The sequence below is a fragment of the Rhamphochromis sp. 'chilingali' genome, assembly GCF_963969265.1.
Source record: "Rhamphochromis sp. 'chilingali' genome assembly, chromosome: 19".
Taxonomy (NCBI): domain Eukaryota; kingdom Metazoa; phylum Chordata; class Actinopteri; order Cichliformes; family Cichlidae; genus Rhamphochromis; species Rhamphochromis sp. 'chilingali'.
The window spans coordinates 30,514,202-30,539,503 of NC_137946.1; the positions used below are offsets into that span (position 1 = coordinate 30,514,202).

General features: G+C 39.8%; 1 protein-coding gene across 1 annotated transcript in view; it reads right to left on the reverse strand.

Annotated features, from left to right (window-relative positions):
• Positions 1 to 25,302, reverse strand: part of LOC308386783 (polypeptide N-acetylgalactosaminyltransferase 10-like) — a 124,535-nt gene that overhangs the window by 17,580 nt on the left and 81,653 nt on the right. Inside the window, exons 6-8 of the mRNA XM_080866559.1 lie at positions 21,545 to 21,728; positions 11,142 to 11,259; positions 3,243 to 3,350 (exon numbers count right to left, since the gene is read on the reverse strand). Coding sequence (XP_080722685.1) covers positions 3,243 to 3,350; positions 11,142 to 11,259; positions 21,545 to 21,728 — 410 coding nt within the window. The remainder of the gene's footprint in view (positions 1 to 3,242; positions 3,351 to 11,141; positions 11,260 to 21,544; positions 21,729 to 25,302) is intronic.

A 25,302-nucleotide genomic window follows, 5' to 3' on the forward strand; every position in this document is an offset into this window, starting at 1 on the left:
CATGGACTGTTGACGACACAGTCAGCAACAAAATGGATTTTAGCCACCTAAGGGAAATCAATAGTGGTTTAAGTTTATGCCCTATTTACCCACAAAGCCAGAGCACATCATCAGATTGACAACCCTGCCCCCCCAGCAATTTTACCACACAAAATCTTAAACTTTTTCCACCTCCTGCTGTTTTGATTGGTTATTTTATATTATGGTGTCACATTGTGACATTTAACATTTTGGGGTTATGAATTGTTAGCCGTCTGCTGTCTTCCTGCATGTTGCAGGAGAACTTTATGCTTCAGTGAGCAGAGGGATAGAGGGGTGGATTTGCACAAGTCGAATGTTTGCGAAATAGTCGAAGCTCTAATCCAGCGCTATCAAACTCATTTTACATGGTGGGGTACATAAAGTCCAAATATGATCTTAAATAAGAAATGTCTGTTAGTAAGACGACTGTGAAACTGCCAAAAACACAGCTAAAAATGCAAATTTATGCCCTCCTTGGCAGTTTTCACACTTTGCAAAGTCATGCAATGGGCTGTTTGATTACGTGATTATGTTTGCTGTGTTTGACACCCCTGCACTAATCTATTGATTTGTGTTCCTCACACAACATTATACTTGTGCTGCTAAATGAAATTTTCCATCATTTTGCTGATCATACTAGAGCTCGAGTTGACTTGATTTATTTTGATATGATATATAGAAATAAATATCTAGCTCCATCTCTCTGAATGTTTTGTTGGAGGATATATTTGAAGTTATGTTTTCCAAAACAACTGACACATTCTCATAAATTTAGAACTTCTAAATTTATCTTCATAAATTTAGAACTAATCCATTATAAAATATACAGAAGCAGTTCTTTGTAGTTGTTGTTGTTTTTTTCCCCCCAGTCCCTACTGAAGAGTCTGGACAACACAAATGATCCAAAATACGCTCAGTGATTGTTACTGTCATTTGGAGGGGGTCATGTCTGTGGAAGTGAACATGTATATATATAGTAATGAGACTTGGGCACTCTCAAATTTGCCAGCCATGTACAGTAAGTATTTACTTATATAAGGATGTTATTCAGTGTCTATTAAACACTGGTCAGTGTTTTTCACACCAATGTTTAAAAAAAGAAAAATCACAAATAAAAAGTAAACAAAACAAAACAAAAAATAACAGCTTAAGAGCACTTTGTAAATTGTGCTAACCAACCTTATGCTTTTAGAGCTGAACTGATAACTAAGGTCCACAAAACAGAGGTAAATCTTAAAGTGCTGTTTGTGTGTGACAGCGCTTTGTGTCATTATCATGTAAGTCATTTTAAAAATGACTTGCATGATAATGACATGTGGAGAAAAAAAATATACTAAAAAACAAAACAAGAAAATGCCAATCTTTTCTCCCCCCAAGCTGACATACAAAAAAAGCTCTGTAGATCTCTCACACACACACAGACACACACACACACACAGACACACACACACACACACACACACACAAAAAACACCTTCCACTCTTCCTAACATTTTTTCCGTCAGATCTTCTATCAGGTGTGTTTGAAAACAGATATAAATGAAGAGCCATACATGCCGAACATGAAGATTTTTTGTTATATTATTTACATTTTTACAATAAGCCATGGCCAAAATAAAATATACCAGCTAATACCAAAATTAAAAATTAAAATGAAATACAACAGTTGGTCAGTGACTTCAGCCATCACTGTGTGGTACAAAAAGAGCCTTTGGTGTTCAGAGTTATCTTGACCTAAGATCGCGCTAATTCATCTAGTCTAATGGGGCAAGTCAGTAGTAAATAAAAACCTGTATTATTATTTGATTCTTTGTAAACTAGTAGAGAAATCAACAAAAACCAGATTCATAACAGCCCCAGGTACAGTCAATACTTTTATACTGTTAAAACCAGCCTGTTTGTTTGCTATCAGTATTCAATACAGCCTCACTGTGGGGCTAATGGTCAGACCAAGAAGGCAAAAACCGAGGCCAAAGGGATTAATTACATATTCATCTGAGCCAAACAGAGCCAGGTGTCAGAATGAGGCTGAGTCATGCATAATGAATAATGTTCAGCTACAGGCCAGAAAGCCATTTTTAACACTTCTCATACTGTTTCACAGTGTTAAAGCTGCCATGGAATAAAGAAAGAATTTTCTCATAATTAGCTCCCCTAAGTTGTATGCTGTGTGTGTAGGTGACAACTTTTAGAAATGCAAAGTAAAGGAAACAAAAGCTGCTAAAAGCCTGCATCACACTCACAGCGGCTTGCAATTCAGTGGTCTTTTCATGTAATGCTAGCCTTCAGTATTGAGTAGATGGTAGATTTTGGATAGTAATCGGGTTTTTACGCCCAGTCACAGATAGGAGTTGTTAATGCTAATGCTTCTGCAACCTCCCAGGAAGGGTTGAGCGATGTGTTAAAAGTATCCAACTGCCACCATCAGTGCAGTAATCACAGGCTGCTGATGTTTGTGTGTGCATGGCAACGATCATTCCCCCATTTCACTGAGAGACTTAAATGAAGAACTTTGAGATGATGGAGTTAAATGAAGAAACAGGTGGAGGTCATGCATGTCAACCGAGTTCGAAAGCAGGGTTTGTGAAATAGCTGCAACTTTTAATACATTCATGCACAAAAACACAAATCAGTGTAACAGTTTTTATGCGATGGCCCAACATTTAATGTCCCTGATCACGATTTTTGTCTGTCTGTTGTTTACCGAGTTGTGTCCAAATACACATCAATATTGCGCGTAGACGGAGACGTGAAGAAATCCACTTTTGGAGGTTGGAAGGAGTTTAACACTCACACTAGAGACCAAAGTTGAAGTCATACACATTATAGATTTTCACACAACATCTGTAGAGCCCAACCAATGCAGCATTATTAAGACTGATACTGATATTTAGTTATTTAAACCTGATTCGGATTTTGTTTCCTTTCATATTAAAGAAACTAATGGATTTCCTTTGCATTTACTTTGTGTAGTTATTCATTACACTCTGCTCAGCACCACCTAGACTGACTGGTTATTATGTTTGTGGCGCTCCAAAGCGCATTGGCTTTTGTTGTTTGGACAGTAAAGAGAAGAAAGGGTTTTTGAGGTGAGAAATTCCTAACCGACACCTCTGCACAAGGCAAGACATTTCACCATGAGGTCACTGAACAAATACAAGGCACCAGAAATGGAAAACATCAAGCTTTCCCATAATGCTTAAGACAGATCTGAGACTTACCCTGGCAAGGCTGACACCACCAGGAACTTTGTAGGGGACATACTTCCTGTAGATGTGCCCAACCCTGGAGCAAGGAATGTCCTCCATCCGACCACCACACATCCACACCTACAGAGAGAGAGACGGGGACTCAGCAGTGATAAAGATCATATCTGAGAGTGAATTTGTGTAACTGAACAGCCTGGAATTGAGAGGGGCAGATGAGGTTAACATTTCCGAGATGAAACAGAAACTATGTGAGAAAGACAAAATGTGGGAAGACACGACCAGGAAAAAGCAACTGAGAGTAGACAAGGTCAAAACATAAAAGGAAAAAAAAGGATAAATGGGAGAAGTAGGAGAGGGACCTTTAAACTGAAGAAGGGTAGGGACTGTATAGGGTACGCACAGGGGTGCAAGGTATGCTGACTTGGTCATGAAATCCTGGAGAGAGGAACAAAAGCAGCAGGTTCAAGTAGCACAAAGAGAGTTGAAAACTTCAAAGAACTACAGATATGGATCCTATTTTATAAAGGACTGCAGAGGTGATAGAACTTTGTGCAATCTAGAAACACATGAACTTTTTTCAGAGACCAAAGAGAGGAAATTACACCGAAGAGAATGAGACAAGTCAATCATGCTTAGCTAAATGACAAAGACTCAAATTGGATTTGGTATGCTACTTAGCAAAAGCAGAGCTACCTTTCAAGTCTACAGGGTGTGAAAATCTAGTAATTTAAAACTAGAATTTAAGTGATTAGACACTTTAAATTAATGAGAAGACTTTGGGGTCAAAAGTTTGACTATATGAACTTCTGACCCCAAAGAGTTCGGGATTATCTTTTTTACATTACAAGCTTTGAATTTATTCTCTCAGTGTGCTGTTGATGTCAACCCGTTTTTTATTTAGCTGAATGATGCAGACGTGTAACAGTTGAAAGAAATTAATTATTACCACCTATTAATTAATTACCACCTAATTATCAGAGTTTTGGTATCAACCATAAAATGTAGTCTGATCTTAATCTAAGTCTCAATTATGCACAAACACAATCTGACTAACAGATAAACGTGTCGATAAAATATGCAAGAAAAAAAACTAATAAAGATTCAGCTGAAACATTAACACAGTGTGCTGCACAATAACGATCAAACTAATATCCAATACAGATGTGTTTAGGCTACAACATGTTACTTAGAAATGTGTGCTGCTGACTTCTCCACAAGCTACTGGGAATTAGATGTTCCAGTTAAGGAGATCGGATGGGACATGTGGGTTGTAGAGGTGTTCTCGTCTATATATAGACATGCAAAAATCTGCTCTTCCAAACAAACTAGTGTAACTCATTTTCATAGCACCTTAGAAAACTAACATCAATACCAGTGAATGAAATACCAATAAATATTTGGCCCGTTTAGCCAGTTTAAGGCTTACATACTAGTTGATTATGAATATTATGGACAAAGCATTTCAGGAGATTAGGGAAGAAGATCAAAATCTGTCTAAAAGCCAGATTAAAATACATCTACTTTAAATCAGGATTTAAGATTTATGTAAGATTTTATTGAGTGTACTTTATATGAGATCTCCACCAAAACCTCCCATGACCTTTACAGCACACTGTCCTCCATATCCGCCTAAATCTTGCATTCCTCCTACTTCTGTCGTGACTTGAACCTCTGAAGCCTGAACGTCTGATGATATAACAGTCATAATATGCTGTCTTTATACAATTTGAAATTCAGACACTTTAATCTAGAAAAGTCTTCCTTGCCTTCGGCTGAAGGTCAAGACATTTTCTGAAAGAAACCTCTCTGGTGATGAAGATAGAGGCTGTATTTAAGCTCAGGCATATAGTAACGAGAGCAAAATTATAATTTCCCACCTGAATGTTGTTATACTCTCATTCCCCTCCCGATTCTCCAGAGTGGACATCAGCTGGCTGCTATTTCAATTCAATTACTCCTTGTCAAGTTTGTTGCATCGCTCCAGCTTGGACAAACAGAATCGGGGGAAATAAGAGATTGAATCTACCCTCTCCACACTGTGCTGTAGGGGGGAAAAGTCTGACCTGCTGCACTGGTGCCTTCCATCCCCTTTATCCCTGCACTGAAGCACTTGAGCTTAATAACAGGGGCGCCCCACCGCAGGAGGGATCAAGAGCTCGGGTTCAGTGGCAGTCAGATTAAATTAAAAGTCTTATCACTCACCTCTAACACCTCAACCTCTACAATCTGCTCGCCTCAAAACATGAACACCAGAAACCACAGCACGGCGGCCCAGAGCAGCTTTAAAAGCTGTGTCCTTTTAAAGTACCATCTTGTTTATATAGCTCCTTTCAAAAACAAATTATAGAATGCAATTACACTGGCATAATGCTGAAGGCCCCAACACCTCAATAATATAATTCCATACACATAATCAATCTGATTATACCTGACTTTTGGCACTAACTTACATCTGAAAAGTAAAGTGAGGAATGGTTACCTTAATGAGAGAAAGGGAATCCTTCTTAATGTATTAAGAAGATATTTTGGCTCTGCACTCCAACTGCAGTGGTGCTACGGATCGATGTTTTTTAGGAGAAGATGCCAAGAAATCTAGCATACCAACAAAAAAGACCCGGGAAAAGAATGCAAACGAGTAAACATGGATGAAAGCAATGTAGCTCTTAAATTATTTTTAACAAATCAGCATTGCAAATGTCTCTTGAAGGGCTTTGATGTCTTTTCATTTAAAAGGACAAAGAGGGAAGGAAACGCTATAGCAACAACAGTATGATGGAAGAATGAGTCTCTTTTTTTAGTCCAAATAAAACTAATCTCACCCAAGAATCTCTCAATCTTCCTGTTACCAACTCAAAGCTTTAGTCACTAAATCCATTAACCTTTCATGCAGAGTTTGCTTGCCCAATTAAGCAAAAAATGAACGGCGCATTTATTTAAAGATGAATGGTGTCTGCTAGTAAAGCCTGATGCACAGAAAATGTGTGTGTGGTTCATAAAACTCCTTTCAAGCTTTCACAGCTGTCAGCCGGGCAGCAGTGTTCATCAGCCAGCAAATGGTTTAAAGTTGTGAGTTCATATATTTTTTCCTCCTACATTTGTTTTTAGACCACCTCTAAACTGAAAACTGAACCACAGCTCTTCATCTGCTGATCAGCAGCAAGTTTTGATGCTGCTGATGTCAGAATTCAAATGAACTGTGTTTTTTTAAAATGAACCAAGGCACAACAGCCACACCTAGACCCATGTACAGAACTGGGAGGGCAACAACGACAAGAGTCAAGCTTGAAAAGAACAAAGAGAAACTGAGGTGAAAAAGATAACCGATGGCTAGGATAGCAGTCAGAAGAACGAAACAACAACAGCATTTTGTAAGAAACGTGGCAGTTATCTTGGCTGTAGCTACATGGTAGCATAGCTAGAATCAAACAAAGTCTTTATGATTTTGTTTGTTTAAAAACAGGTTTTGTAATACAACCATGTGATCCGACTGATTGCGGTTGTTACAAGCCTCTGACCGGTATCAAGAACAATGAGGCTGCAGTCTCCTGCATGCAGCGGCTCTAAAACATGGAGCGCTGTAATGTAATAGTAACAAAAGACTAAACCCACTTTATCTTTGAAGGATTTTTATTTTTAACTAGTGCTGTCAACATTAATCTCGTTAACATGACGTTAATGCCATAACCGCATTAATGCGGCAAATCTCTGTTAGAGAGTTACTGCAGATCGCCCCGCGTGTGGGGCTGCACGGTGTCAACGCGTTAGCGCAGTTAGCTCATAAACGTCATTTTAATGAGATGACAGCACTATTTTTAACATTTGACCTTTCTTAGTGTTCATATGGATCAACCACTCCTAAGAGCAACCCTTTGCCTTATTGTTTAGCTTCTCCCTGTATATTATTATTGTGCTTTTGAATTTGCTCGTGCGTCATTTAGCTGGAGTATTTTTCTTGTCATTCCGTAGTGACGTCCAATAGATAAAAGGTAAGTGTTGAACTTGCATTTGATAGCATTTAACTGCAACTACAAATTTATAGTCAAAGAGATGTTGATGCAAGTGAAAGAACCCATGATTAGGCTCTGTATGATGACATTAAGTTGTTAGGCCTCCATCACTCAGGCCCAGAGATCTGCAAGTGATCATGGCGACCAAGTTTGCATCTAGTTGCATGAAAGACACCAGCTTGTTTGCGAACACTGACCAGAGTGATTTCAAGTGTTTCTCATGTTCCACTGCTGCTTGGCCAGTAGTTGGTGAGTGTTTGCAGACAAGTTGAGGTCTGCAAAGCAACTACGGACAACCGGAGCAACTGGGCAAATAAGTCAAAGAGATTATTGATGCAAAATTATAGTATCAGCTTATGTTTAGCACTGAAAGAAATTCAGGAACCTAACCAAAAACTTGTGGAGATGTGGAAAAAATGGTTATTTATTTGACTGAACTAATGCTAATATAATAATGTAAATATATATTCTACCAACAGAATTAAAGTCTTAGAGATAAATCAATGCATGCTTTGACTACAGGGCAGGGCAGCACGGTGGCACGGTGGTTAGCACTGTTGCCGCACAGCAAGAAGGTCCTGAGTTCAATTCCAACATCAGGCCGGGGTCTTTCTGTGTGTTTGTGTGGGTTCCCTCCGGGTACTCCGGCTTCCTCCCACCGTCCAAAGACATGCAGCTTGTGGGGATAGGTTAATTGGAAAATCCAAATTGCCATTGTGTGAATGTGCGAGTGAATGTGAGTGCGAATGGTTGTCTGTCCCTGTGTGTTAGCCCTGCGACAGACTGGCGACCTGTCCAGGGTGTACCCCGCCTCTCGCCCTATGACAGCTGGGATAGGCTCCAGCGCCCCCCCGTGACCCTGAAAAGGAAAAGCGGAAGCGAATGGATGGATGGATGGATGCTTTGACTATTTTTTTTTTTTTTTTTTTTGGCATTTGTCAAGGAGTTTTTGCGTTTACAACAGCGGTCCCCAACCCCTGGGCCTCGGACCGGTACCGGTCCGTGAGTCATTTGGTACCGGGCCGCGAGAGTTGAGGCTCAGGTGTGAAATGTATAATTTTCAGGGTTTTTATCGGTTTTCAGTGTTATTGTTATCGTTTTTATCGTTAGCTCTGTTTTCCTGGGTCTTTTCACGTGTGTTATGAATAAATCTTCTTTTTTCCGGTACCGGTACTAGTTTTATTTTGTTGTATTTATCCGCGACACCTTAAAGGCCGGTCCATGAAAATATTGTCGGACATAAACCGGTCCGTGCCACAAAAAAGGTTGGGGACCGCTGGTTTACAAAATTATTACCACCATCTAAAATGTATGCCACGGTTGTCCTAAACTAACAATATTGCTCTTTACTAATCCAGCAGTTTGCAAAAGCTCAAAATTGTTGTTATCCATGAATTTGACCAGATTAGTTATTTACTCATCTAAAAATCAGTTTTAGTAGATTACGCTTGATTAATTTCCAACTTCTCAGAGACATCCAGTATGCTGGCTCAAGTTTAGTTATAAGAATATGAACTCAGTTGGTTTTATATAATAAATAGTAACAATTTTAGTCTTAAACATGTTTGAAATATTTCTGTATAGTATACTAACTAATAGTGTTCCCTTGTTTTTATGACAGATGCTCTAATAAATTTGTAAATCTATGTATATAATGATGTAAAAAATATATATTTTTTTCCCTTTGGTCATAAATGTTGCCTATGTGAAAGTAAAACTTTTCACATAGGCAACATTTCATGCAAGGCATACGTTAAAATTTCTCTTATTCCGTATCAATAGCAAAATGGCATTATGTTAATATGAAGAGGCAGTCACAAGTAAAACTGTTTTGATGGAAAATTAGATTTAGGTGTTCAATTTGTATAAACAACAATGCCTCTGTGCTGGAAATTTCACTCTAAGGAACAATCGCAGTACTATCACACAGGAGCATATGTCCAATTTCATCAAACTACACAGCAGTGGCCTTTGTGTCTAATTGAGTGAGACGACAAAAGTCCTTACTCATTCAAACCAGAATTCAATTATTGTGACGGGCCGTTTTGTCTGTCCGGCGCACACAGAGAGGAGGGGGAGACCACTGCTTAACATACTGGCCAAGTCGCAAGCAGTTATGGCTGTGTTGTAGAATAATTCATGGTGAAGTACCAGACAAAAACATAATCTAATAGGGACTTCTGAGTATGATTAATGTGGAGAGTCGTAGATGCAACAGATTATATTTGGCTCATGAGTTGAAACCACAATGAGGGAAGCACCATTTGCTTTACAAGTCTTTAACTGCTTAGTTAAAGAGATACGGGGAAAACCAAAGAGAGGGAAGCACATGGGACCAAAATTCTTTAAAAGCTGTTTAATGTCAAAATATAGTAATGCTGAGCATATGAGCATTAAAATCAGTAAGCGCTTATTAAGAAGGAGGTGGTTCAGGAAAAATGAAAAATGTTTCATTTACTCCTGCACTTAGCAACAAGACCTCTTTTCTTAATAGCTTTACAGCAATTTAAGTTGTGCAACTATCTTCTTCTCATCCAGGTCTGCCCATTTCTATTGCAGTCTTTATTTAGTCCAGTTGCTTTCTAATGCATTCTAACCTGTTCTCGCCTCTTTTCTCTTCACAAGCTCTCTCCTTCGTCTCTTTTCCTGACATTGACATCTCTTGAAGTGACTGTAACCAATTCTCAATTTAGTGACAATGACGTGGTCTTTCCTGTTGATTCTGATATTATCCCCCCCACCCTCTCCTTTTGTTGCACCTTGCCATTACTGTTCCCATTTCCTCTGAACACTCTGCTCTCTGATTTTCATCAAATTTGACAATATCTCCATGAACACGTATTCTCTCCTGACAGCCTCTTTTTTCCAGTGTGTCTGCTTTCTGAGTATGTCAGTACTCACATGAACTTCAAATTTTTCCCCTTCACAGGCTAACCTTGAATCAGTAAACAGTATTTCATATACTTGTTGGTGATTTTGGGCTTATTCGGCTTTAATCTTTGACAGCAACACTGAGTCACTGCAGATGACTATACTTTCTACCACTTCCTCTGCCCACTCTCAGTGCTAGAGGATGTGCAAAAAGCTAGACAGCATACAGTCTAACTGTTGTTTTCTTACTGACCCCAGTCTCCTGAATCACCACTGCTTCCTGCTAATGGATGATTTGACTTGTCTGTTAAAAACTGGCAGGTCAAAGGAATTCCACAAGAAAACCATAAAAGTTCTGAGCAAGCTCTGACAGCAAGCATTTTGGGTCCTCTTAGAAGCGTGATCATCTTTATCCTATGACGAAACAGGACACAGGTAATCCGAGGGCACCAGGGCTCACTGGATGGCTTGAGGTTTATGAAATGATGTGAATTATGCAATTTGACCTTCATGGTCTCTAAATCTCAACCCAGCTGAATGCATAAGGGAGATTTTGCACCAAAATACTAGAGAATGATTCAACACTGTAATCTCAATTTCAAATGAATTTCTTTGCCAAGAATGATGTCATCACTTCTATACAGTTTTATTATGACTTATTAGTCATGTGACTTTTGGATACAAATTTTTAAATAATAGGAAAAAAGCAATTTTTACAAGATCATGAGTCAGTGACAAGCATGACTGAGGTTTCAGTGCTGTCATTTTCTGCTTACACACACACACACACACACACACACACACACACACACACACACAGTTCATAACCCTGGGTTTAGTATATTCAGTACCAAACTGAAATGCCTGAATCCAAACATTAAACCAGGACCAACAGGTCTTGGGAATCAAGTCAGCTTTCTTCACGGACGTCAAAGTGATTTTATTGATTATTTTCGACGCTACACTGCACTTGTGTGCACTCTTCTCTTTTTAAATTGTTTTTTTTTTTTTTTTTTTTTTTTTTTTTTTTTACCTTGAAGGATATCTCGTACTGCTCCCCTCCCCAAATCTCTAGACCGGTGTCGTATCCCCCGAGCTCCCAGAACCACTTCCTGTCGACAGCAAACAGTCCACCTGCCATCACTGGAGACCTAAAAGACACAAAGGCACAGTTGAGCATATATTGGAATACAACAGGAAGTATTAAAATGACTTCAAATCTTCCAGGCTAGCCACACACATAAAGTGCCAGGTTTGAACATCCCGTGACTTGCTAAATGCACACAGGATTAAATAAACAGAAAAGTGTGTTAGAGAATTCCGGCTCTATCCCACTCCAGAGCTGTGTTTTTCACATCCCCACGTGTGTGTGGCAACCCAGTGACACTCTTCACAGCACAAAACCAATTAACCCATCTGAACCAGTGAGAATACTGACTGGGATGACAAGCTCAGCAGTGCCAAACAACATAATAGTCCTCAGCTCAGAGTGCAGTGGGAGCTTCTCCCTGCAGCAAAACTGAACGTAAAATATCGAACAGCTTCTCATCAGGACACCGACAACAACAAGAGGAAAACGGGAGGAGCAGGCGGGCAGAGAAAGAAAAGTTTTATCCACGGGGAATATTCTGTATTGAACTATGAAATAATGCAAGACAGGTGAGAACATAACCTCACAGAGAGCATTATAAATCCAAGAAAAGCCTCGTTTCCTTCTATTTCCTGAAACATTACAAGGCATTTGTGCCCAGAGTTATTATCTAGTGATACACTAGTGCTCAGAATTTCAGAGCTTTATTTTTATTTTAATCTAAATTGTAGCAGTATGGGAATTAATAGCAAAGGGTATAAGAGGAAAATAAATTTGAGGACTACAGAATTAATTTTCCAATCATTCTCATGTTGAAACACCACGTTTGTCTTTGTTGCAACCAAGGTGGATACTATTGTTAGTGAATTATGAGTCTAGAGCGGTTAGCATGGACGATATGATGGGCTTGGACCATAATCTCAGGTCCCATCAGTGTTCAGAGAGATCGCTTGCCAACTTTGGCTTTTTTCCCCTTAAATTAATCATTAAATCAAAGAAATTTCACATGGAAGTTAATCTGCCTCTTACCAGCAGCACTTTTCCATTTTTTTACCGTTAGTCCAAGTATGTATTATGGTGGTAACGGTGAATATAAACCGTAATGCGTAACTGCTCCTTAACAACCAGCTTTGTGATCGTAGTGATAAAAACTAAAATGGAAACGAGACTGAGCCTAAATCACACATTAAGCGTCGTAAAGGCCATAAAAACACGAGCTGAGGTCGCTGCTCTTGTTTTCCCCTGCCTACGTTTGTTCTGATAAAGCGCGGCTTTCTGCAACAGTTTGAATAATTCTTTCACACAGGCATACTTGACCTGTCTGACCAGATAACTGTGCTTGTGCAGTTCATTGTCCATAACTGGTGACTGCTGTATGCTGGAGGAAACAAAGTGAAGCAAACAAAGCTGCCACGCACACACACACGCACACACGCACACACACAATCTGCTTCCCTGGAATAGCGCAGAGTGAAATGCACCAGACAGACTTTCATCACAGGACAAAGGGTGAACAACAGTAGCTGCAGGGGCACAGAGAAACAGTGCTGCATGTCTGTGTGTGAGTGCTGATGGTGGGTATGGTCAGCAGACTGTGTGAGTTTAGCAAAGAGAGCGTAGACACTGCGTGGGCACTGATTTATGGGGTGGTGATTGTTAGCTCTTGTTCACCGGAGGGAGAAAACACAAACACTCTTCCCAGAGTTGCGTGGAAGGAAACCCAGCGGCTTTTGGGAATGACAGCACTGACATCTCGCAAGCTAGTCAATATGAAGATCGCTTAACCACAAGTTAAAGTTTAATCTGGCAGGGTAACAACCACATGTATGTTCAACTATACTGATAACAAGCATAAAACATAATAAAACAATTATTGATTTTGCCTGGGAGCCAGTTGCACTCCACTGTACGCCAGGCCAGGCGACATCATCTCAGGTGCAGATGCTTTAAAATGCTTCAGGTGATGGAAACAAACCATGTCCCATTCAAGATAGTCTCATCTATTCCATTCGTATCAATTAGCTTGACTAGGTCAATGGATCAGCAGCTTTTGATTGTTTCAATTGCAGCCTCCCCCTCAAGAACTGGTCATTGACTTCACAGTCAATTATAATTTGTAGTGTATGGTAGGACTGGGCGATATATAGAGGTTTTTTAAAAAATATCGATATATGAATTTTGGGTCATATTGCCCAGCCCTAGTGTATGGTATTAATGACTGCACCTGTACAGCCTCTAATGTTTGGAATTGAGTTTTAATGGCTTGATTTGTTTAGATTTTGTCCAATGTCATGGTGGACTGACTTGACAGTACATTGTCTTTGTCTATGAGATCAAAAAGCTGTTTTTGGACTGTAGGATATTATTATACATTGCTAAATCTTTGATTCATATAAAATTAAATTGAAAACAAAATCCACATTTGGTTAGCATCATCAGATATACTGCACACCAAAGAAAAACAGGGCATTTCACTTAATTCTATACGCAATTTTGAATACATCTGACATATTATTCTATGCATGAATGTCCAATTAATACCTGTATTATAAAACTGAATTCAGCTTCCGTATCTGTCAGATTCTGTGGAACCTCTAATTCATCATTTCGTGGTCATTTGTCGTGTTTGTTTCTCACAAATGCCTGAACACACACGTGAACATTCACAAAGACCTCTTGAAAACAATGAATTCCATTCTCTTTCAAACAGGGAGCCACTACTCAAAGCCAGAAAAAACCCTGTTGCTGCAAAACACTTAATTTAAAATGATAATGAGTTGACCCAGTCACTACTCACACTGCTGCTCCTGAGTTGCTTAGCAACTACTTTGTTTTGCCGCTGTGCAGAAAAAAAAATCTGTTTGTGGAAGGAAAAAAAAACCGTTTTGGGAGGACATATTTAATTCATTTTATTCAGGCATATAATTTAATCAGCGTTTCGTATACACAGTACTGTGCAAAAGTCTTGAGATGCCCCTCATTTCTTTATATTTTGCTAGAGAAATGAAAAATGCATGCAGTGATTAACTGAAACATAAATCACTTCAGTAACACAGTATATTGGGCAAACAGGACTTTTTCAGTTCTTATGAGCTTTAAAGTCAACACAATACTCTAGCAGCCCATCATGGCTGAGGGCTGAAAAATGAAGTCAGTGACAGTTACTGGTTGGTCTCCAAATGGTATTACATGGAGTATTCACATTTCCAGGAGAACACCAGTGGCTGAAATGAATTTATGACTCTGACTTTGGCGTTCCCGAATTAGTTCCTCTATTCAGCACCACCTGTGTCAAAGTTATCTGTATCTCTAAAGCCAAACTAAACATCTCATTCATTGAAACATGGGATTAACAATTGTGGGTTTACAGTTAGGTGCCTTGACTATTTGGCAGTGTTGGGCAAGTTACTTTGAAAAAGTACCGTATTTCCTGGACTACAAAGCGCACCTGAATATTAGCCGCACAAGCTAAAATCAGGGGAAAATCCTGTTTTGTACATACATTAGCCGCACCTGACTAAAAGCCGCAGGTGTTTCAATGTTGACTTATCATATGTAAGAGAATATGCACAAAGCGAATTGTCAGGAAAGAGATGGCTGTTTGGAGACACACCCCTTTTATTAATATTTTGAAAATCAAGTTATGGGTACATATTTGCATAACTTTTCAGGTATATGTACAAGTAGCGGTAATTACAAGTACGAAACATGTACTGTGCTTCATGAATGAGTAACAAATGTAGTACATAACAATAACCTACAGCACACCAGAAAAATAGATTGGACTACCTTTTAGGCTCAGTTGCAGTGACACAGCTTTAACAAGAAGAAAAGTCAGTCATTCACCATCATCTTCCTGCCCACTAAAACCACCAAAGTCCTCTTCTCCAGTGTTGGATATGAACAGGCTCAGGGTGGCTTCGTCATCCACACTCAGATTCTTTCCTTCGTTGTCACTTTCAAAACCAAAGAAATCCTCGTTGTCAGTGTCAGAGTCGAACACCCTCTGAAGGGCCGTGGCGGTGTCCTCCTCTCCATCATGCAGCAGTCCAGCCCTTCGAAATCCGTTGGTGATCGTGGATGTTTTCACACTTTTCCACGCTGTCAGAATCCACCGGTGGAGTTGGGCATAACTTGCTTTTTGCAAGTTTATCGTGCTACTTGTACGGCACTATGTTGGCTGGCAGATGGACATGTGACCAACATACCTCTCTTGAACCCGATACTGTGTGTCTGATCACATGCCCTTCCGCCAGGCAACGTAGTGCCGTACAACAGCGGAACAAACAAAACAAGTCGTCTTACGATATGACAAAAATCATGGATAATCCATAGAAAAGCCGCACCTGACTAAAAGCCGCAGGGTTCAAAGCTTGTGCAAAAAGTAGCGGCTTATAGCCCGACAATTACGGTAATTAATTATAGTTACTAGTTACTTCTTCAAGAAAAGTAACTGAGTTAGTAACTGATTTACAAGATTCTAAAAGTAATTAATTACTTGAAAAGTAACGTTTGCGTTACTTAAAAAAAAAAAAAAGATATATATATATCTATAGATATCTATATCTATCTATATATCTATATATCTATCTATCTATCTGGGGTCCAGGGTTTAATTGGCCATTTTTGACTACTTATGATTTTCCCTCTACATTTCACCTTTAAAAACTATTTACTTTCCCTTGTTTGGTATCATTCTTTTCAGCACAACCTCACGTGTCTGAATTTACAGTTATGTTTTCATTTTGACAAACTGTATTAACACAATTGATCTAGAAATCACACAAAAAACATAAAATCCGAGTAGAAAAAGTTATATTTTTTACTGTGACAACCACAAACATGTTTAATGGATCATATTTCATAACTTTAAATGCAAATATAAATTGTCAATTTCAAAATCCTATGCACAAGTTTTGCAAACAACAAAGTTATTTGCAGCCATTTACCTTTGACCTTTTTTTTATAACCATTTCAAACCATTTACAGAACAATCAGCTGTTCTGCATTCAATAAGATGCCACACAAATTATTTGTGCCACTTCAAAAAAATAATTTGTCCACTATAAAGGAGAACATCACAGCCTGATACCTGCAGGTCTGACAGCAGCAGGTGTATCACTCCTGTTTCTACCTGCAGACAGCAGTCGCCTCATTGTTCTGACGCAACACAAAACTATCCACAACACTACAAGACATCACAGTAACTACACACTCCAAACACGCTGAACATCACAAATCTCTCACATCTCAAAACTCGCTCTCTCTCTTTTTCTGCTGTCTTTATCTCTCTCTCTCTCTCTCACCTTGTTGCTTTGTCATCTTAAAGTGGTCATGTGATTGGCTTACCACGACTACTTTATTCTTCCTCAGACAAACAGCAGCACTCATGCGATTGTTTTGCCCCTTTAGCCCCAGGTGTTGTGCCAAAAAGTGATCGTCTACCAGACAGTGATTGCCGCCCGCGGGAGCGCGCACAGCTGCTTAAAGCTGTAGCGCCCAGATTACTTACAGCTACTTCCGTGCAACTGATATAAACTGCAGTAAGCTGAACACAGCTTCAACCGTCTGTTTGTTGAAAAATAGTAACGCGACCGCACCGCATTTTCTTGTTAGTAACGGTAACGGCGTTGTAACAACAGGAATAGTAATTCTTTAGATTACTCCTTACTGAAAAAAAGCAACACCGTTAATCCCATCACTGCTCTTAGTACTGTGGTTTTTAGAGGAGTAGCAACTGTGCAGAACCACAGTTAACGTCATTATTTTTGGGTCAATGTGTCTCTCCATAACATGGTTCTTCTATAGTGAGGATAAAGTACAAGAAAGGGGGGACAAAAATACCCCAATCTCTTGATAATAACCACAAAATAAACAAAAATATATTCTGATCCATTTCCAGATCAATCACTACCTGAAAGGTCTTTAAGTATCTCATGCTTTACCTGACTCGGTCAACCTTTTAAGATGGATGAAGTGGATAGCCAGCACTACCGAAGATCCTCTTTGCTTTTGTAATGTGGGTCCGTCTTCGCCTTGTCAACGTAATTCAGTGTTGTAGCACACTAAAAACAATCTGTCCAGAGCGTGGGTCCCAGTCTCATGTGCAGACAGCACAGTCTATTTACTTTAAAAATGTCATTACTTTATATTGAACAGACACAAACACAGTGAAAGTCTGCAGACCATCTGCTAGTACCAGGACCCCATACAGACTCTTTTTGATTACCTGTTCACCCACACTGTGAAGTGCAAGCTGAACATCGACCGGTGTGATGGTGGCCACAAATTTGTCCAGCCGGGTTTGCGAAACACTGCTGTAGTGTTTAAAGACGAGAACGGAAATTCCACCACTCTGAATGCCTGTAATTACCTTCCTACGCATGTCAACATTAAACTTTATTTCTTTTCAATAAAAGAAAATCACAATAGAAATGGAAATGGCAAATTGGATTTGCACAGTACAGACTTCAGCCCTCCGCCACAGAGCAGCTCTACTGAATTAATATTGACCGGCATCGACTAAAGTGACCTTAACAGGCCAGAAGCAGCAAGAAAATGCAACACCATAAGTAAAGTACTGGGCTCAACATGTACATTTGCCAGAATATAAAATCTCTGTACCCATTTGACTGCTGTCAGAGTAAATCAGATTGATGATACCACAACAATTATGTTTAAATTAAATCATGATTTCATAACCTTTAAGTTACATTTGATTTTGGCAAAGTTGTTAACAGCATTTGTCAGACCTGTGAAAATTATATTTATTGTCCTGTTAGTTTTGTACTTTTATTTATTGTTTTAACTGCAACTGATGAATGGTAAGTTTGCTCGTTTTAGACCATCTTCTCAGACAAAGTATCAATTCCTACAAAGGAACAGAATCTCTGGGTGTATTTGAGGTAAAGGACAGCATGGTCCAGGTCTTTCTAACAAACAACTGAGATTAAACTACAAATGCTCAAGTTGATATTCTCCATTTCAGTCTACTGACCTTGTTAGCCTGAGCTAACTGCTAAATGAAACTTAAAGAAGCAGAGAGAGAGAGAGAGAGAGAGAGAGAGAGAGAGAGAGAGAGAGAGAGAGAGAGAGAGAGAGAGAGAGAGAGACAGACAGAGAGCGGGGGGGGGGGGGGGGGGGGGGACAAATGAAGGGAGTGTTGATGGCATTAACAAAAGGGACAGGGACAGTGACAGAGGCATGAGGACGGAGATAAAAATCATACTCCATTACCCTCAAACACACACGCACGCACACCTCCGAGATGGATTTTGCCAGCCCACCATGCCTCGTTCTCCACTGCTGCAATGTCAGAGTGAAAATGAAAATCTTTGCGACTCAAATTGGATTTGCACTGATGAAGGTCATTTCATTGGGTAAGAAGAGCAGACTAATTCACGAAATGAGGATTGATTCTGATTGTTCTGCAGCTCATTTCTTCTTTAGTTTCTTATCCTCCTGCATCACCGCCTGATCATGCCTACAGCATTTCCCCAGGATAGTCAAATATTCTCTGGCATCCAAACATAGACAAATGTCTAACTAATCCCTCAAAGCTCACAAATGGAGTGTTTGGCATCCCATGCAGTTATTTGGTTATTTATTTATTTATTTCAGCGTCCATTACTTAAAAGGTACAGAAAGGGGAAGAAAGTATGGCAAAAACCTATTAGGCTTCTTTGCAGAGAGGCAGTGTTGCCGAGGAATCAATTCAACAAAAGTGACCTCAAGGCACTTTATATTGTAAGGTCAAAACATTCCAATAATATCCAATGACACTGTAAACACATTAATCTGTGACTGATCTTTGTTTAAAAGAAACTTTATAGACAACACTCAAATGGTTAACTACATGTGCAGCCAATCATTTAAACAAGAGACTCACAAATTATCAAAAAATAACAACACACACACAAAAATGTCTCAGCTCATTCTGTCCAACCAACAGCTTGAAACGTCAACATAAACAATTTAAAAAAAACTCCATATGAGGGACAACTGTAGTCACAATGATGTCACTCATTGGGTTGTGATGTTCACTTTCAGCATCGTGGTCATCACCAATATGTTTTTTGTTTGTTTTTTTAGGATCCTGCTTTTAAGGGAGAGGGTCGAGTGTAGAGCAGGGCGATATGACCAAAAATATTTATCACGATATACATTTGAAAATTTGCGATAACGATATAACTGACGACATAATTCACACTAGACAAAATACTTTACAACTCCTCAACTTTATTGGTGCAAAAAACAAAAACAAAACAAAAAACATCAATGTATTTTCACTTAAACAAGCAGCTGTTTTTTTTTTTTATGTGCATTAAAGTTATATAAAAATGTAACAGTGCAAATGCAAATTCCTTGCTGACAGTTTAACCAAAAGGCGTTTCCAGTGGAAACTGGCCGACATATCCTCAGCATAACCATGTGTAATATGCACAAAACTTAAAAAGAGGTTATACACACACACAATACGGTAACATTATGTTGAAGCACAGTACGTATCACTCCGCGAGGCGCCTGCCTATGACAGCCGTAATGCTCCGACAATTACGCCGCGGTGTGGCTTCGTAGCTCAGCAAAGTCGTACTGAAACATTTGACAGATTTTTGAGCGCCGTGTACATAAAATCGTTTCGAGGTCAGTAAACACAACCAGAAGTCATACATAAGGCACACGGGATTATAAGGGGCACTGTCGATTTTCAGAAAAATTAAAGGATTGATTTTAAGTGCGCCGTATTTTCCAAAAAAAATACGGTAACAACAACGGCCCGCTAGCATGCTCTACCAAAAATAGTGCTTTGTTGTGTATCTGACGGACGAAAGCTAAACCAGTTCCACACCACTGAAGTTGGAGCATTTTTACAAACCAATTCTGGTTCATCCGTTTCATTCAACGATCCACTTTCGCCCTTCTCATTCTCCATCGCCGCCATGCTTTTTCCGCCATGTGCGTATGAAAACAAAGGCACTGCGCCTGCGCGTTTTACCCATATTCTATCGCGATATTTCATTTTCTTATCTTTGCCCAACATTATACCGGTATTACCGTGAACAGTATGATATGGCCCAGCCCTAGTCGAGTGCCAGTTATCATCTAAGCTAGCAATGTCAATTAGTGCAAAGAGCACCCAGGCACCACATGGGTCCAACACAGACACCAATACCTGCTAATTACTGCAGGTACAAATAATTGGGTAGAATTTCACTCACCAAACCTGAAGCATAGACATTTTCAGTGGGTTTTTAGTACAATTAACCACACAGTGGGCCACATGATTTGCCAGACAACTGCATTACAAATGCTCCAAATAGCACAAACACAGTTGGAAGGTCCACTTCCAACTGTGTTTGTTGGAAGTGGACCTAATGACTTGAATAAGCTGAGCTGCAGCCCAGCGAAGGCACCCGTCTCTCAATATCTCTATATGGCTGAGTTAGAAAAATAAATAAATGAATCACTTCCCATTTCATTTTTATAAAGTTTCGTCTTATTAGCTAGAGTTTGACTTAGTTTGAGGCCATTTGACAAACTGCATTTTTTGGAATTGTCATGCTGTATAAAACATGAGGTGACTGTGAAATGACCTAAATATCCACCGATCTCTAAATTGTTTTAACTCTAGAACTCACAGATCTACATAGATCTGTTTTTAAGCTATTGCTGCATAAAAGCTAATACAATAGCAGCTAAAAGTAAAGGTTAAGTAATTCCTTGAAGAGCTCTGCCCTAACTGAAGTAGCAAAATAATATAAAAATAGCTGAATGTCGCTCTTTTCCCACTCATAAACCCTACCTGACAAGAAAAACCAAGTAAGTCATAGTTCAGTGCTGCAACATAATCAGTCTTTTATAATGACATAGCTTTTGATATAGATATTGTACTGGCATTAAAAATCAGAGACAACATTTAAGACAGCGAGCTGGCAGCTTCACTTCACCGCCACACTCGTTCATTGAAATCCGAGAAAGTTTCCATTTCTCTGTACACTCTGGAATGTAAGACTGGGATTTTGGCATTTATCCACTTTGGAAATGGAATTCATTTTCATGTTTTGCAGCTTAATGGGGCAGTAGTCGAGTGCTTTAGTATCCATCCTATGCAACACTCATGTGTAAACGCGTGTATGAGCATAGCAGTGCCGACAAAGACCTTCAGTGAATAAACACGGTGTGGTGTAAATCATTCAGAGGTGCACAGCTCAGACAAACCCAGTTGAAAAGCTTTAAGTCCCACTGGGGTCACCCATGGAACAGATGCATGCATTTAGTCATGGCACAATCAGATAATGGGTATAAAAAAAAAAAAAAATCCCTAACCAAGTATCAGAGTCACTCACTCAAAGGGTTCACTGGGGTCGTCCTTCTGCAGCTCTGTGGGGATCGGGATCCGCTTGTAATACATTTCCCAGTCAAACGCCCCTCGCATGGCGTCGCCCGCCTGTGTTTCATAGCCAAAGTTGTCGTGGTCGATGACATCAATCATCGGGCATACGATAGTCTTCCTGTTCTGGGCGATTCGGTCTGAGAGGGACAGAAGGAGGCACACACGATGGCGAGCAGGTTATGACAACAGATGGTGCAGAAAAGTCGTTTCCAAGCTTTGTGGCTTTAGACCTTTTACAGCCAAGCAAAGCCTACTCACCCTCCTGTCCACAGACTGCAGGTTATGAGGGGTCGGTGGGCTGTTTAAACAACTGGTGAAACTGTGTGTGTGTGTGTGTGTGTGTGTGTGTGTGTGTGTGTGTGTGTGTGTGTGTGTGTGTGTGTGTGTGTGTGTGTGTGTGTGTGTGTGTGTGTGTGTGTACACAAAATGAAAATTTGCTCCTGTGTTACAAACTGAAATGTATCAATCCTGACCATTTTTACCATGATTTATCTTTTACCATTGGTAAAAAACATGTTTTTAGGAACAAATAAAATGATTGATAATTTTTTACAAAATATTAATTTATTTTTCTACCATTTACTTTTACAGGAAAAAAGGTTAAAAGGTTTCAGTATAAATCAGTAACCATCGCCTCATATCTCTCAGCTCCATCTAGCTTAGATTTATTGCTTTGTGACTGGCTGAAATCTAATGGATGAATTATAACGCTCACTTATTTTACATGTGTCATTGTGTTGTCATTAGTTGTGTGCGCATAATCGAAGCAGCGTACAGATGTAAAAATGTCGTAAACCTGCGGTTTTTCTAGTCGTCAGTAAGGGAGCCACTCCTCTGACTACAGCAGGTTAGATCCCACAGGAGTCAGAAAATGACCCTACTTCTCATTTGAATGATATCAAACACTTTTCTGATAAGCACATTTACCATTTTAGCTCACACACCTCGGGTAGTTATAACAAACAGACCTGCCCTTCAGACAGCAATACACAGAGTAGAGGCACCTTAGATCAAATGCTGCTGGTCACATGATCACATTACATGGAAACCATATGCAGTCCAAGCCCATAGAATGAGTATTCTTTACTCATTCTAACTCATATCCTGGATTTCAAAATGTGATATGTATGCTTAAATGTCTGTGTGGGCTGGCATAAACATCGAGTGCTACAAGAAAGCATGATCAGGAAAGTTCAGCTGCTAATCACCAAGCGTATGAATCACACTGTGGCTTGCTTGAGTTATGCTGGCACTGAGCATGTACATCTCCCAAGGAGAGAACACTTTACTCTAACAATAAGAACACTTCTGGATTTACACTTTGGCTCCTAAAGGTCTCAATCAATAAATTGATGTTATTTTAGTTTTTTTTATGATCCCTTGTATTTTTATGTCTGGCTGGTTCAGCTTCTGGCTGTCTGTATACAATGATACAACCTTCATTTTTTATTTCATTTTTCATTTATTTTTTAGTGCTTTCCCCCCCAAGTGTTACATTTTTCTTTCTTGGATGAATTTATTTATTTACTTATTCAGAGATTCAATAATATTTCAGACAGTTAACAGTGTGTAATGCACCACCCACACATGACTTTGAGATGTTATTTATCTAGCAACTATGTAATATATGGGCTCTGAATGGACATCTTCACGTGATGAGCTCACATGACCAACAACATTCATTATCTGATGAAGAGCAGATGTGCTTGAAACATTAAAACAAACATGATGGTTGTTGTAATGAGGCAATGAAGAGTGAGAGCTGTTGTCTAATTTTTTGGCCCAGCAAATTTCCCACTTTTTGGTATATTTTATTCTATTTTTTAAAATCGTATTTAATAGATTTTTGGACACTTTTACACTTGTACAGCTGCTGTTATTGTGTATATACCGTATTTCCCGGACTACAAAGCGCACCTAAATATTAGCTGCACAAGCTAAAATCAGGGGAAAATCCTGTTTTGTACATACATTAGCCGCACCTGACTAAAAGCCGCAGGTGTTTCAATGTTGACTTATCATATGTAAGAGAATATGCACAAAGCGAATTGTCAGGAAAGAGATGGCTGTTTGGAGACATCACTTTTATTAATATTTTGAAAAACAAGTTATGGGTACATATTTGCACATGTAGTACATAACAGTAGCCTACAGCACACCAGAAAAATAGATTCGGACTACCTTTTAGGCTCAGGTGCAGTGACACGGCTTTAACAAGAAGAAAAGTCAGTCATTCACCACCATCTTTCTCTTCTTCCTGCGCACTAAAAACACCAAAGTCCTCTTCTCCAATGTCGGATACAAACAGGCTCAGGATGGCTTCATCATCCACTCTCCGCTTCTCTCCTTCGTTGTCACTTTCAAAACCAAAGAAATCCTCATTGTCAGTGTCAGAGTCGAACACCCTCAGAAGGGCCGTGGCGGTGTCCTCCTCTCCATCATGCAGGAGTCCAGCCCTTCAAAATCCGTTGGTGATCGTGGATGTTTTCACACTTTTCCACGCTGTCAGAATCCACCGGTGGAGTTGGGCATAACTTGCTTTTTGGGCATAACTTGCAAGTTTATCGCCGCTCATCATCCACAACTCCCGCTGAACGCGTACCGCTACTTTGAAGTTTGTTTTTCGCGCTACTTCGTACGGCACTACGTTGCCTGGCGGACGGACATGTGACTAACATACCACTCTTGAACCCCGATCCTTCCGCCAGGCAACGTAGTGCCATACAACAGCGGAACACACAAAACAAATCGTCTTACGATATGACAAAAATCATGGACAATCCATAGAAAAGCCGCACCTGACTAAAAGCCGCAGGGTTCAAAGCTTGTGCAAAAAGTAGCGGCTTATAGCCCGACAATTACGGTACAGTGGGGCAAAAAAGTATTTAGTCAGCCACCAATTGTGCAAGTTCCCCCACCTAAAATGATGACAGAGGTCAGTAATTTGCACCAGAGGTACACTTCAACTGTGAGAGACAGAATGTGAAAAAAAAATCCATGAATCCACATGGTAGGATTTGTAAAGAATTTATTCGTAAATCAGGGTGGAAAATAAGTATTTGGTCAATAACAAAAATACAACTCAATACTTTGTAACATAACCTTTGTTGGCAATAACAGAGGTCAAACGTTTACTATAGGTCTTTACCAGGTTTGCACACACAGTAGCTGGTATTTTGGCCCATTCCTCCATGCAGATCTTCTCGAGAGCAGTGATGTTTTGGGGCTGTCGCCGAGCAACACGGACTTTCAACTCCCGCCACAGATTTTCTATGGGGTTGAGGTCTGGAGACTGGCTAGGCCACTCCAGGACTTTCAAATGCTTCTTACGGAGCCACTCCTTTGTTGCCCGGGCGGTGTGTTTTGGATCATTGTCATGTTGGAAGACCCAGCCTCGTTTCATCTTCAAAGTTCTCACTGATGGAAGGAGGTTTTGGCTCAAAATCTCACGATACATGGCCCCATTCATTCTGTCCTTAACACGGATCAGTCGTCCTGTCCCCTTGGCAGAAAAACAGCCCCATAGCATGATGTTTCCACCCCCATGCTTCACAGTAGGTATGGTGTTCTTGGGATGCAACTCAGTATTCTTCTTCCTCCAAACACGACGAGTTGAGTTTATACCAAAAAGTTCTACTTTGGTTTCATCTGACCACATGACATTCTCCCAATCCTCTGCTGTATCATCCATGTGCTCTCTGGGAAACTTCA